The sequence below is a fragment of the Dipodomys ordii genome, unplaced genomic scaffold (assembly GCF_000151885.1).
Source record: "Dipodomys ordii isolate 6190 unplaced genomic scaffold, Dord_2.0 Scaffold1, whole genome shotgun sequence".
NCBI lineage: Eukaryota > Metazoa > Chordata > Mammalia > Rodentia > Heteromyidae > Dipodomys > Dipodomys ordii.
In genome coordinates this window covers 33,660,413-33,672,788 of record NW_012267217.1, presented here as the reverse complement: position 1 = coordinate 33,672,788, position 12,376 = coordinate 33,660,413, and the positions used below count along the sequence as shown (strand labels likewise).

The following is a 12,376-nucleotide window of genomic DNA, read 5'->3' as shown; positions in this document are numbered from 1 at the left end:
AACCGTGGGTTCTGCGGGGCCTTCTTGTCAGGCAGGGCTTCAAAGCCTCCGTTAGACTCTTTTCCTATGTTCCTATCACACATCGTTTGCCGTACCAAGCTCTGAGCATTGATCCTACTGCCATGAGCCACTTTTGCTTCCTCGGGCATGAATTAGCCACCAGATCCATGCCTTCCCAGGCTCTCATGCAGTTGGGGTGGGGGGCGGTGGGGGGCACACGACAACATTGGAGCTGTGAGGAGTGATGCGTAGCATGAGTTCCCCTCAGAGAGATCCTTTCACAAATTCTCTCTCTTGCCTTTCTCTTTCAAATATTCTATGATGCACAGGTAGATGAGAAAGTTCAAGGGTTGTATACATCTCTTTAAAATGTTTGCATCTTGGGTAGCTTCCACATATATTGGTAACTGGTGGTATTTCATGCAGATAGTCCCATTTTAACATTCTGTTACATCTAGACAAAACCCACATATTAAATAATTTTAAGCACATTTCTATTTCAGAAGCTACTTGTTAGGCTAAAACTATTACAAAGAATCAATAGTCATTGGTCTGATCCAAATACTTTTAATATGAGCTCATTCTAGACCCTCTAATGACACAAAGCCAGTAATTTCATGAATAGCTTTCCAAAGAAACTGCAGGGTAAAACACCTTCATGGTATTCGGGAAAAAGAGCAAAATAGACCCTGAACTTTTCATTTCACTCATCAAAAGTCAAAACTTGTTCCCAAACTCATCAAAATACCTGTGAAATCGATTTCCAGATCCTTAGGAAAAAATTAGTGGAAGTCATGGTTAAATGTTTATGCATCATCCTCCTTCAAAGAATTGGGCAGAAATGCAGGGCAGTAGTTCTCATTTGTTTCTACTGAATAAATATTATCTGCTTATCTGTCGATTATCTGCTCACACTGACTACATTTAGGGAAGTTATTCAATTCCGGGAATGTTGCCTAAGTCTGGGACTTTCTTTTCTTCCTTTCCTTTCCATATCTTCCTATGGAAGGTATGTCCTTATTTCTTTTTAGATTCATGCAGATAGTCTCATTTTAACATTCTGTTACATCTAGACAAAACCCACATATTAAATATTTTTAAGCACATTTCTACTTCAGAAGGTACTTGTTAGACTAAAACTATTATGAAGAATCAATACTCATTGATTCTTTCAAAAGCACAAATTTCTTTTCAGATTTGTTACTATTACCAATCAACTATCTTTAACACATCCAAAATCAAAGGATATCAGCGCATCTCATGTCAGCACATCTTGTGGGCAGCATGCAGTTAGCATGGTGGAGAACTGCTAATGAATGGAACATCAGGAAAAGCTCTTGATTACTTGATTTTCTTTTTTGCTCTTTTAGTCACTAATACGTGTTTCAAAGCATTCTACAACTCTATTGCAAAGTATGGACAGGAATTTGGGAACTGCCTTGTGTGATCAGAGGCAAACCTATAACTCACAGTACTGAATGTTGACCCCAAATTACTAGAAATGTGTGTTATTATGCAAAGACCTTACCTAGCCATAGACAGGCTGATTTATAAATTCAATCATTCTCTCTGTCTCTCCATTTCTGTCTTAGCCATTGAAAATTTACCTTTTTTAAAGAGGTAGAATCTGGAAAGTAATTCTCTTTCATTTTTTTCTTTATGCATGTAGTAGTTAGAACACTAAGTATATTTTTGACATTTTATCAATTTTAATAGTAAAAACAATAGTACTTAAGCCTCTTCCTAGTAACTTAGATAATACATTTAGATAAGGATCTTGATGCAAATCTTTTAACTATTCTCAAACTTGGAAGAGTCATAATAAATCACTTAAGACAGTTGTGGGGGTTTTTTTTGTCTACCTTATGTTTTTGGTAATTCAGTTCATTTCCAGAAGATATTTACAAACTGTATGAATACAATTGTCATTCATTGTAAGAACTTTTTTCCTAGTTTTTTTTGCTTTTGTACAAGAAATTCTTGTGTTAATATATGAGCTATTAAAGTGAGACCAGATGCATTTTAATATTCTAAGCCTACATTTTCATATTTATTCTTTTAAAATATCTATCCAATTTTATTTTTAACTACCACTTATGGCATTTATTTGCCTCACAATATTTAAAATGCTATGAGGATAAATTATCATTATAATTTGGAAAATTAGTTTATTTCTAATAATAATGACATTACTCATTTCAAGTTTCCCTTTCTATTATTATGCTTACAGAAGGACTAGCTGGTGACTACAGACATTTAGAATATCTCAAAATGTTTTATTTATCTTCTATAGTCTTGTTTATAGCAGTTATCTGATTGCCTCAGGTTATGTACTTAATTGGATCCTTAGCAAATATTGATTGAGGCCCAGCCTCCCAACAGCAGGCACTTTCTCAGCTCAGGCAAGAAGCCAGACTTTGAGACACTCTTAACAGACTTAGGTACTCTTTATTGTTTGTTTTATTTTTATTTCAAAATTTTAAAATTTGTATTATTCTTTTTTCTTCTGACCAGCCTTGGGGCTTGAACTCTGAGCCTGGGGGCTGTCCTTGACCTCTGAGCCTGGGGGCTGTCCTTGAACTCTGAGCCTGGGCTGTCCTTGACCTCTGAGCCTGGGGGCGGTCCCTGAGCTCCTTTCCTGCTAAGCCAGCACTGTACCACTTGCGCCACAGCACCACTTTCGGCTTTTCTGTGATTAATTGGAGATTAGAGTCTCCTGGACTTTGCTGTGTGTTATCTTTAAGTAGGTATTCAAAGGCGTTTCAATTCAACTTACCAATTGATCAATGTCACCCCTTCCAGTTTGATATTCTTTCTCCTGTAGCATGTTACTTCCCACAAAGAATCTAACATCATCGATACATAATATTTAGATAGAAAAGAAAAGACCTTTACAAAACTTACTGATATATTTATGGTACGGCCTGAATAGCAAACCAGGCTTTGCTTTCACCTTTGCCCCGTAGGCTCTCTTTCGGACAGTAGCCATGATGGTGCCCGACTATGCCATGATTGCGGAAATCGTCCTGTACTCCTGTGGGTTTGTCACTGCCCGGCCCTTGTCAGTGAAAATTGTGGCTACATACCGCTTGTGTTCTGAGCAGCTGTCATCTCAACATCACTACGACTATGGGATGCGGGCTGTGAAATCTGTGCTCACTGCGGCTGGGAACCTTAAGGTACAAACACAAACCCCTGCTTTCACTGTATTTGATGTCGGTATAATTTGTGGAGGGGAAGAAAAAAACAAATCATTTAAATAGGGATACAGGTGGACTCATTGCAACAATGGGATGTACAAGTCGTTATGTCGAAAACGAACTTTACAACTTTGGTGGTGGTGGTGGGGAAGATTGGGGGAGGGGGAGGGAGGGAGGATGGGAAGGGATGGGAAGGGGAAACAAAGGAGGAGGCTACAATGCTTGATAAGAAATGTACTCATTATCTTGTCAATGTAATTGTAACCCCTCTGTACAGTATTTTCACAATAAAAAATGTACATAATAAAAAAAAACACAAGTACTCCCACTTGTACATTTCCCATTTGCCAATCTTAGGACTGTTGTCTGCACGGAGGGCTATTAGCTAGTTGGTTTCATTAACGAACTGAATAAAAAAACTGGAGTTCAAAAATAATTTATTAGCTGGGCTCCGGTGGCTCCAGCCTGTAATCCTAGCTACTCAGGAGGCTGAGATCTGAGCATCACGGTTCAAAACCAGCCCAGGAAGGAAAGGCCTTGAGACTCTTATCGACAATTAACCACCAGAAAGCTGTGGCTCAAGTGGTAGAGGTGAAGAGCTGAGGGAGAGTGCCCAGGCCAGAGTTCAAGCCCCACCACCAACCAAAAAAATTTATTGTTCACACATAAAAAAGAAATTTTATCGTGATTTGTAAATCTTATCCATGCAATTTTTAGTGATTTAGGTATGTTTCCATAATTTTAAATATTCAAAACAATGTATTACCAATGAAGAAAAACTGCTTACTATTGAGAACTGTTTTGAAGGCTTTATTTATATAGTCTTAACATAATTACCAGTTACATCTAACGCTGAAATAACAGTACATAGTAATTTTACTGTAAAATGTTTTCACTAGTCTGGTGCCAGTGATTCAAACCTATGGTCCTAGCTACTTGGGATGCTGAAAATGGAATAATCTGAATTGAGGCTATTTTATGAAGAAAAGTCAGTGAGACCCACTTCTCAACCCATAGCTGGTCACAATGGCACATGTTGGTCATCCCAAGCTCCATGGGAGGCTGAGATTAGAAGGATGGTGCTAGGTCAGCCTGAGCTGAAATGTTTGTGAGATTTTAGCTCCATAGAAGGGAAGTTGGAGGCTGTGGCTCTCACTTGTGATCCCATAGATGATGGAAAGCCAATAGTAAATGGATTGAGGCCCAGGCATGTGCCTGGAAAAGAGGGAGACCTTATCCAAAAGATAAAAAGTGAAAAAGAGTGATACTGCAAAGCTCTAGGAAGCACAAGGCTCTGAGTTCAAACCCTCAGTATTAACAAAGAAAAAAAGTTTGCACTTAAAATAGCCTAAGCTACAATATATAAACATGAAAAGTCCAAATACTTTAGAGACTTGGATAGCTTTTTAAAATATTACTGTGGAAGCATTGAGTGAGAAGCATGAAATATAACTATCCATTATTAGTTTCTTTATGAAGGCAAGACAGCCTCCAGTTAACAGCACAATGAAAAATGTGACCTTGGAGTTTACAAGATTTTCACATTCAGGATTTGTAGACAATACAAATTTTAAAATATATCCTACATGATTGAGAACAATGGCATACATTTTTATCTTCTGTAATAATGCTATCAAGAATTCTGATATATAGTGGTGATATTCTATTTCACATTAGCCTAACATAACTTAAAATTATAGGATTTTTTTTTTGCAACAAACAAAAGTGCCTAGAAGCAAAAATTTGTATTAACCTTGCATGTCAGGATTGCTTTGTGGTCAGATAATGCATTCATTGTCCTAGTGGATGTCATCACTGAAATCTTGACTATAGAATGAAGCTATTAAAGTTAGGCTGCAAATGAATCCTGCAAATGAACACCATCATTCTTTGTCAAAAGCTAATTTAGAGTTGTTGAATGTTTGGGCTTGAATATTTTGAAGTTTGTTTCTATTATAGCAAGAGACAATTTCAACATTTGCTTCAAAATAATAGCCTCTCAAATAACAAAACAGGCCATCTGACATCTAACTCATTTGTGGTTGGATAGAAAACAACACCCAGAAAAGCAGGATTCGCATTTTCATCTGGAGCCCTAGAGATTCATAGATGGCTGAACCTGACAGATATATGACTGTAGACGTTGTTACATTATAGTCACTTAAGTAAGAATAAAGAATTTGCTAGGTAGAAATATTTTAGAAAACCAAAAATGACAGAAAGGTTTATAAAATCAATACATGATAGGAGAAACTTTGGAGTGACATGCATTAAAGTTGGGGAATACAGGTTTTTGTGTATCCTATGAACATTAATCTGAGTAACAAGTTCAACTTCAGTCAGATTCTATAAAAACTAAGGGCATTATTTAAGAAAGATTCAGTAAAGATGAAGTACTGAAGTAGTGACTTCAAATTTGGCATGCAAGAAAAATGTGTATAAGGATAAAAAATTGTAAACAAAGTAAACCTCATGAAAATTGTGACTAGTTTAAAAAATTACTTAAATTGTCTCTCAAGAGACACTTAAGTTGTCTGTTAGGTATGTTTGAATGAACATTAGCCCCTGCCAAAAAATAAAACAACACAACAAAACTGGATGGAGTATTGTTGCATTATTGATGTAGTTTTTGTAAAAAGCAAAGAAAAGGTGCAGACCTCTATACTCAAATAGTCTCAGCATCAAAACATGGGCAAATGAGTAAGTGTTGTTCATATGGTTTCAATTCAAATACATTTTTTCAGAGTGATTTCCTTCTTTTAATGATTTGTTTCACAGCACCAACCTAATGCTAATATTCTCAGCAAGTTCTACCCTACGCACAAGCAATAGCAGCTCCCAACCTATATCGAATTGTGGCCAAAACCCTCACTGCAGTTAATTCAACCGAAGTAAATATCAGTTTCTATAACTAAAAACAATCTGAAAAAAATGAATAAAGACATACTTTTGCATTTATTTGCCTGTTTGTGTATGGGTGAAACACACAAAAAAATGATGTATTTAGCGGATGTCAATAGCTTCATTCATGATTATGTTTTCTTACAGCTGAAATATCCAAATGAAAATGAAGAAATTTTGCTGTTCAGGTCTATTATTGATGTAAATTTGCCAAAATTTTTGTCTCATGATTTACCACTCTTTGAGGTAAGAACACGTATAATTCAAATACAACAAATCTCTTATAATAATGTGGCATTAACCAAATATCCAAGTTTTCAAAACTCCCAGCAAGAGATTTTTCACTATAAAAGACAGCGACATGTTCATAGAAGTATAGATCATGTTTTTAGTTTTTATTTAAAGTGTGTCCAGCTGGCTTTGTTGCTTTAGATGACTTTTAACTACTTGAGATTTTTAATTACAATATTTTTTTCTGCAGAATATAATGAGCATACAAAAGTTATAAAACATTTACTTGTTAATCCCATGAGAATCGAGGCTCTCTGTGAAGAAAAGTAATTTGCCTAACACTGTACGGAATCCTTAGTATAAATTAGGGATTTGGTAAACATTTGTTGAATCACTGACCAAAGAAATAAAATAAATAATGTTAATTCCCTTAAAAGAATGGGATGACTTTGATGAAGTTATTTTTCAGGATAACCTCAAATAAGAACTAGGCTTGAGAGTCATGCTTTTTGGGTTTTTGTTGTTGTTGTTTTGTCAGTTGTGGGGCTTGAACTCTCGGCCTAGGTGCTCTCCCTTAGAAATTCAGCTCAAGCTGAGCACTCTACCACTTGAGCTACAGCGCCACTTCAGATTTTCTGGTGGTTCATTGGAGATAAGAGTCTCACAGCCTTTCCTTCCTCGGCTGGCTTTGAACCGCAATCCTCAGCTCTCAGCCTCTTGAGTAGGCATGAACCACCAGCACCTGGCTGGGAGTCATGTTTTTTTTTTCACGATTAGACTATGATTGCTTGAAAGGAGGGAGTATTAACATAATGTTCAACGTCTCTGTAATCATTGGATGCCATTCTTTTTCTCTTTTCCACATCAGATAGAATCAAGGGAGCGATGTGGCCCTCTCAGTCTTCCCGAGCAGACATTTGGATTTCAGCCTGTAAAGACAGATACCATGGCTGCCATGGGGCTGGGAGAAGAGGGGCTGCCACTAGCATGGTCTGGTGTCACTAGCGCTCTGTAACTGTCTCTACCAATTTTGTCTTGTCATCCTGAAGGGTTTTCTTTAGCAATTAGAGTTAACAGTGCCGGCATTTTATGCAACAACTCAGAAAGGAAAGATGTATTCGTGTACTACACAGATTTTCCAGGAGCAAAGGCTGTTTTCAGAATATAGAAAATATAGCTCACACGGTATTTTCACAATAAAAAAAAGAAAGAAAAAGAAAACACAGCTCACTAGATGTTTTCTCATGCAGCTGTACATTCATTCAAGACACATGTATTGAGCTGTGCTTCTCTAGCGAAGCAAGCTTGGCATTTTCAATTTCTCTTGGTGCTGCAGGACACAGCCAAGGCACTAGGGCACTAGATAGCTATAGACTGCCCCAGAGTGACGGCAGGATATCTCCTTGTATTCCCAGGTCCACACCAGACACCAGACTGAGGGCTAGGGGTCTGGGGTGAGAGGCAGTTCTGAGTTGTCTCCTTTCAAGGACATTTTTAAACCATTTGAACCATGTGACAAAGTGTTTCTGTTTATTTACCAAATATTATGCTCCTGATGTGAACTAGCAATATATGGGGTGAGGGAACTCCTGGGACCAGAACCCAGGACCTCACACGTGCTGAGCATTAAGTCTTCTATGGAACTGCATTCCCAGCCTGGACCCAGATGTGTTTTAACCCTTTACAAATAGTAATTTCTTTAATGTTCCAATTGACCTAAAGGGATAAGCGGAGTCATTATCATTATTTTACAATCGGTGTAACTGAGGAACAAAAATGGTAGATCACGTATATTTCTGGTGAGTACACAGGAGCAGGGATTTGAACCTCGTAATCAGGCTATAAGGTATTTTTAACCCCCTCAGCTTTGTGGCTATTTTCTTTTCTTTGCCAGAGGGAAAATTGCTTTGGAAACTCGTATGAACTTTTTTCTTTATCAACATCTAAGGGTCAAAATTTAGGAGTAATTCAACTGGTAACACACCTTCTGAAGCAGAGCTTGACTGTATGATCCCATTCTCAACACCTCTAAAATTTAGTTTGCATTTTCAAAGTAAAAAGAACGGCCATGTCTCATGTAAGTTGTGATAATACTCAGAAAATACAATTACCAGCTTATAAGAGCCTTAGACACTTGTTTTGTTGTAGTTCCGGAGCTAGAAGCTTGTCTGGAGCCGTGGGAGAAGCTCTAAAGTCCCGGAGCAGCTCTCCCCCAGCCCCATGCTGGCTGCTGGTGGCTCCCTCCATTCCTTGATTTTCAAGGCTTATAATTGCTCCATGCCAGTCCCAAATGACTCCGTCATGGTGCAGCCTGCCCTCCTCTATCTCTGTGTCAGAATCTCTCTTCCTTTCTCTTATGTAGATCCCATTGACTGTATTTAGTACCTTCCTTAACTCAGTATGACAACTTAACCAATTCCATGTCTAAGATCCTGTTTTCAGAATAAGGTTGTATTCTCAGGTTCTCAGTTAACAGGGAATTTTTGGGGACATGACTCAACTGCACAATCTACGTAATAACTACCTCTGGAGTAATTTTTGCATATATGTAGATGTTAATTAAAGTTAATTATTTGGGAGGAGCTAGTTGTCCTTGCACTATTTCCTGATAACTCTTCTCCACTGAATTACCTTTTCACCCTTGTTGAAACATCAACTATTTTTGTATACATGGGTCTCTTTCAGCACTCTTTATTCTATTGGCATATTTATTACCTTTTGATTATATGACAGTCTTAATAATAAGCTTTGAAATCACATAGTGTTAGCAGTCCAGATTTTTACTTTAAAATATCCTAAAACGAAATATAAAACTTCAAGCTGTAAAATCTCTAGCAGAAAAGGAATAATGATTGGAGCCATTATTACTTAGTGACTTCACTTCCATCTGTATTAAACATGTGTATATTTCAACCAATACAAAACTATTTACTTAGGTATATTTACTATGCATATATAAAATGCAACATTTCCAAATTATCTATCATCAGGGAATTACTTCGGATTTGTTTCCTGGGGTGAAATTACCAAAACCAGATTACAATGATTTGCTGGCAGCTATCAAAGACAATTGTGTGGCCATGAATTTGCAAATGACCAAATTCTTTTCTGATAAGATTCTTCAAATCTATGAAATGATGATTGTGCGCCATGGTTTTATGATTGTCGGCGAACCATTTGGAGGAAAAACTAGTGCATATCGTGTGTTAGCTGGAGCACTAAATGATATATGTGAAAAGGTAATAAGTTATAATGCATAATTTACTTTTAGCAAGCTTTGTGCTCATCTTTAATTTGCTAGTTTGTGTTGTAAGCTCTAGAAGTATTGGGGAGAATTGAGTATCTTATAGCTCTACAGATAAATAACATAGTAGATAAATTACTATGAACACATGAAACATGGAGAATTTTTAGGATAAATTAGCATATGTATAATGGCTATGATGTGTCATGCATGTGGAAAATCCCCATAGAATTAAAACAATGACAAGAGTCTTTTTGTTGTTGGTGGTGGTGGTCATGGGGCTTGAACTCTGGGCCTGGGCACTCTCTTCAGCTGAAGGCGAGCACTCGACTGCTTGAGCCACAGAGCCACTTCCAGTTTTCTGGTGGTTAATTGGGGATAAGAGTCTCACAGACTTTCATGCCTGGGCTGGCTTTAAACCATGATCCTCAGATCTCAGCCTCCTGAGTAGCTAGGATTACAGACATGAGCCACCGGTGCTCAACTAAGTGTCAGTCTTTAATATAAAGTACTGACTTTACTTTTAGCTTAGTGTATTAATATAAACTAATCAGCTCTAACATTGTGTACATCAATATTAGATGTTACTAATAGGGGACATAGTTGTCAGAGAACATTTGGAAGTAGAACATTTTTGGAATCTAGACTTTTTGTTCAATTTTTCAATATTCCTAAAACTTGTCTTAAAAATAAGTTCTATTAATGAGAAAAAAAGAGTATGCTCCAAGATCACTAGCATCTCTTGTAAGAATGTCACACACCAGGGGCTGGGAAGGTGGCTCAGTGGTAGAGCGCTTGCCTTGCATGCCAGAGGCCCTGGGTTCGATTCCTCAGCACCACATAAGCAAAAAGAAGAAAGTCGGAAGTGGCGCTGTAGCTCAAGTGGTAGAGTGCTAGCCTTGAGCTGAAGAGCTGAGGGACAGTGCCCAGGCCCAGAGTTCAGGCCTCATGACCGGACCCAAAAAAAAAAAAAGAATGTCACACACCAATTTTAAGAGTTCTAGCTCAAATGGACAATTGTTATGTTCTCCATGGGAAGTATATATTTCTCTGCATTTTTATATCTTTAATTGTTTTTCTTAGAAAACATTTTGTCACAAGCTTCTGCAATTATATCCCACAGGCCAAATTTAGCCAAAGTCTATTTTTATAATGTCAGTGAATTGGTGCTAGCATTTTTAAAAATTAAAAAATTAAAAAAGCAAAGCAGAATGTGAATCTGAGAAGTATTTATTATCTAACCTTTTACAAAAAAAATGCAATCCTGTGTGTAGTTTAAATTTGCAGGTTGTGTAAAATGTGTGCTAATTCCTATGGATTTGTAAGCTTTTAAATACTATCATAAATAAGACTTTAAAGCCTTATTTTTCCATTTTTCATTGGTATTGTAAAGAGAATACAATTGATTTTTTAAAATACATTTATTTATTTTGTGCACTGGTTCCCTGTTAAATCCATGCTTTCTTCTGGTAGTGTCTCTGTAGATTTCTTAGGATTTTCTAGAAATCATGTTTTCTGTGAACATATAGAGAACTCTTCAAAATAAATAAATGATGGAATGTCTTTTTTCATTAAGGGGCTAATGGAGGAAAACAAGGTTCAAATAACAGTTCTAAACCCTAAGTCTGTCACAATGGGCCAGCTCTATGGCCAGTTTGATTTGGTGTCCCACGAGTGGTCCGACGGCGTCCTTGCTGTGAGTTTTAGAGCGTTTGCTTCATCTATGGTAAGTACTTACATTCTCATGTGCATATTTTTAAAAGATCATGATGACTTCTTTTGACCAATTTCTGATTTTTTTTCAGTTATTTCAAACACTTGTATTTGTCACTTAACATATTGATCAAAATAGGCATGACTGGATCATCAGGGATTGTTTCTGGTAAATGGCAGTACTTGCCAGAGGTCCATGTTAAGAGGCACCTTTGCCTGGTGAGGAAATGAAATAATCAGAGAGAGGCATTTCCGATTCCCTCTCCCTTGCTAGATGATTCAGGAACACGGATATCTAAATACCATAGTCCTTCCACCTATTTGGTAGTGTTTTTCCTTTCCCCATTCTTTGAGATATAGTCCCGTGCTCTGAGAGAAACTGCATATCTACCTTGAAAAATGATGTCATAAGGTTCCAACACTTGCCATCTAGTCGTTTAGGAAGAAAATTCTGCCTATGGAAGCAGAAGAGAAAAGCAATGTATCAGCTTCTGCCTTACTTACTCTTGGCTTATTCTCAGTGTTTGTTGCCTGTGTCCATGAACATGTCTACAGACCAAAAAGTATAAACGTAGTTGTCATCTTTCAGTTGGTTCTCCATTGCAGAGTGTGATGGGATCATACAAGGAGATCTGGCCTGCTGAGGCTTGTAGGAAAAGGGGTCTAGACTGGGGAGAGCTAATTTATCTATTAAATAATTATCTTTATAAATGTTTTCTTTATACCATACATCTTAGATTTGATGTTCTTTGCCACTTAAGGACCCAGTTGGTGGACCATGACTCATGGCTCAGTATAGGTACAGAAATCTCAGTTCTACTCTTTATTGGCAGAATGACACGAAAAGCAAGTAACACATAGCACCAACTCTCATGGTAGCAAATATCTCTCTGAGGATTGAATTTAACCTGTAATGTGAGGATCAAATAATTTTCAGGGCACAGGTCAAGCAGTCTGAGGTCTGGAGCCACTGATGTAGCTTCTTATCTTCTCTCTTTCCACATTGTTCCAGAATAATATATGACATCTCTAGATAATACATATAGTCTCAATGTTTACAAAGAAATAGTCCTGAGAAATCTCTATT

At 37.3% G+C, this 12,376-nt stretch overlaps 1 protein-coding gene across 1 annotated transcript in view; it reads left to right on the top strand.

Moving 5' to 3' along the window:
- The window catches only part of Dnah7 (dynein, axonemal, heavy chain 7), a 197,157-nt gene that overhangs the window by 78,520 nt on the left and 106,261 nt on the right, over positions 1 to 12,376 (top strand). The window contains exons 25-28 of the mRNA XM_013013366.1: positions 2,967 to 3,179; positions 6,249 to 6,347; positions 9,323 to 9,571; positions 11,153 to 11,302. Of these exons, the coding sequence (XP_012868820.1) occupies positions 2,967 to 3,179; positions 6,249 to 6,347; positions 9,323 to 9,571; positions 11,153 to 11,302 (711 nt within the window). The remainder of the gene's footprint in view (positions 1 to 2,966; positions 3,180 to 6,248; positions 6,348 to 9,322; positions 9,572 to 11,152; positions 11,303 to 12,376) is intronic.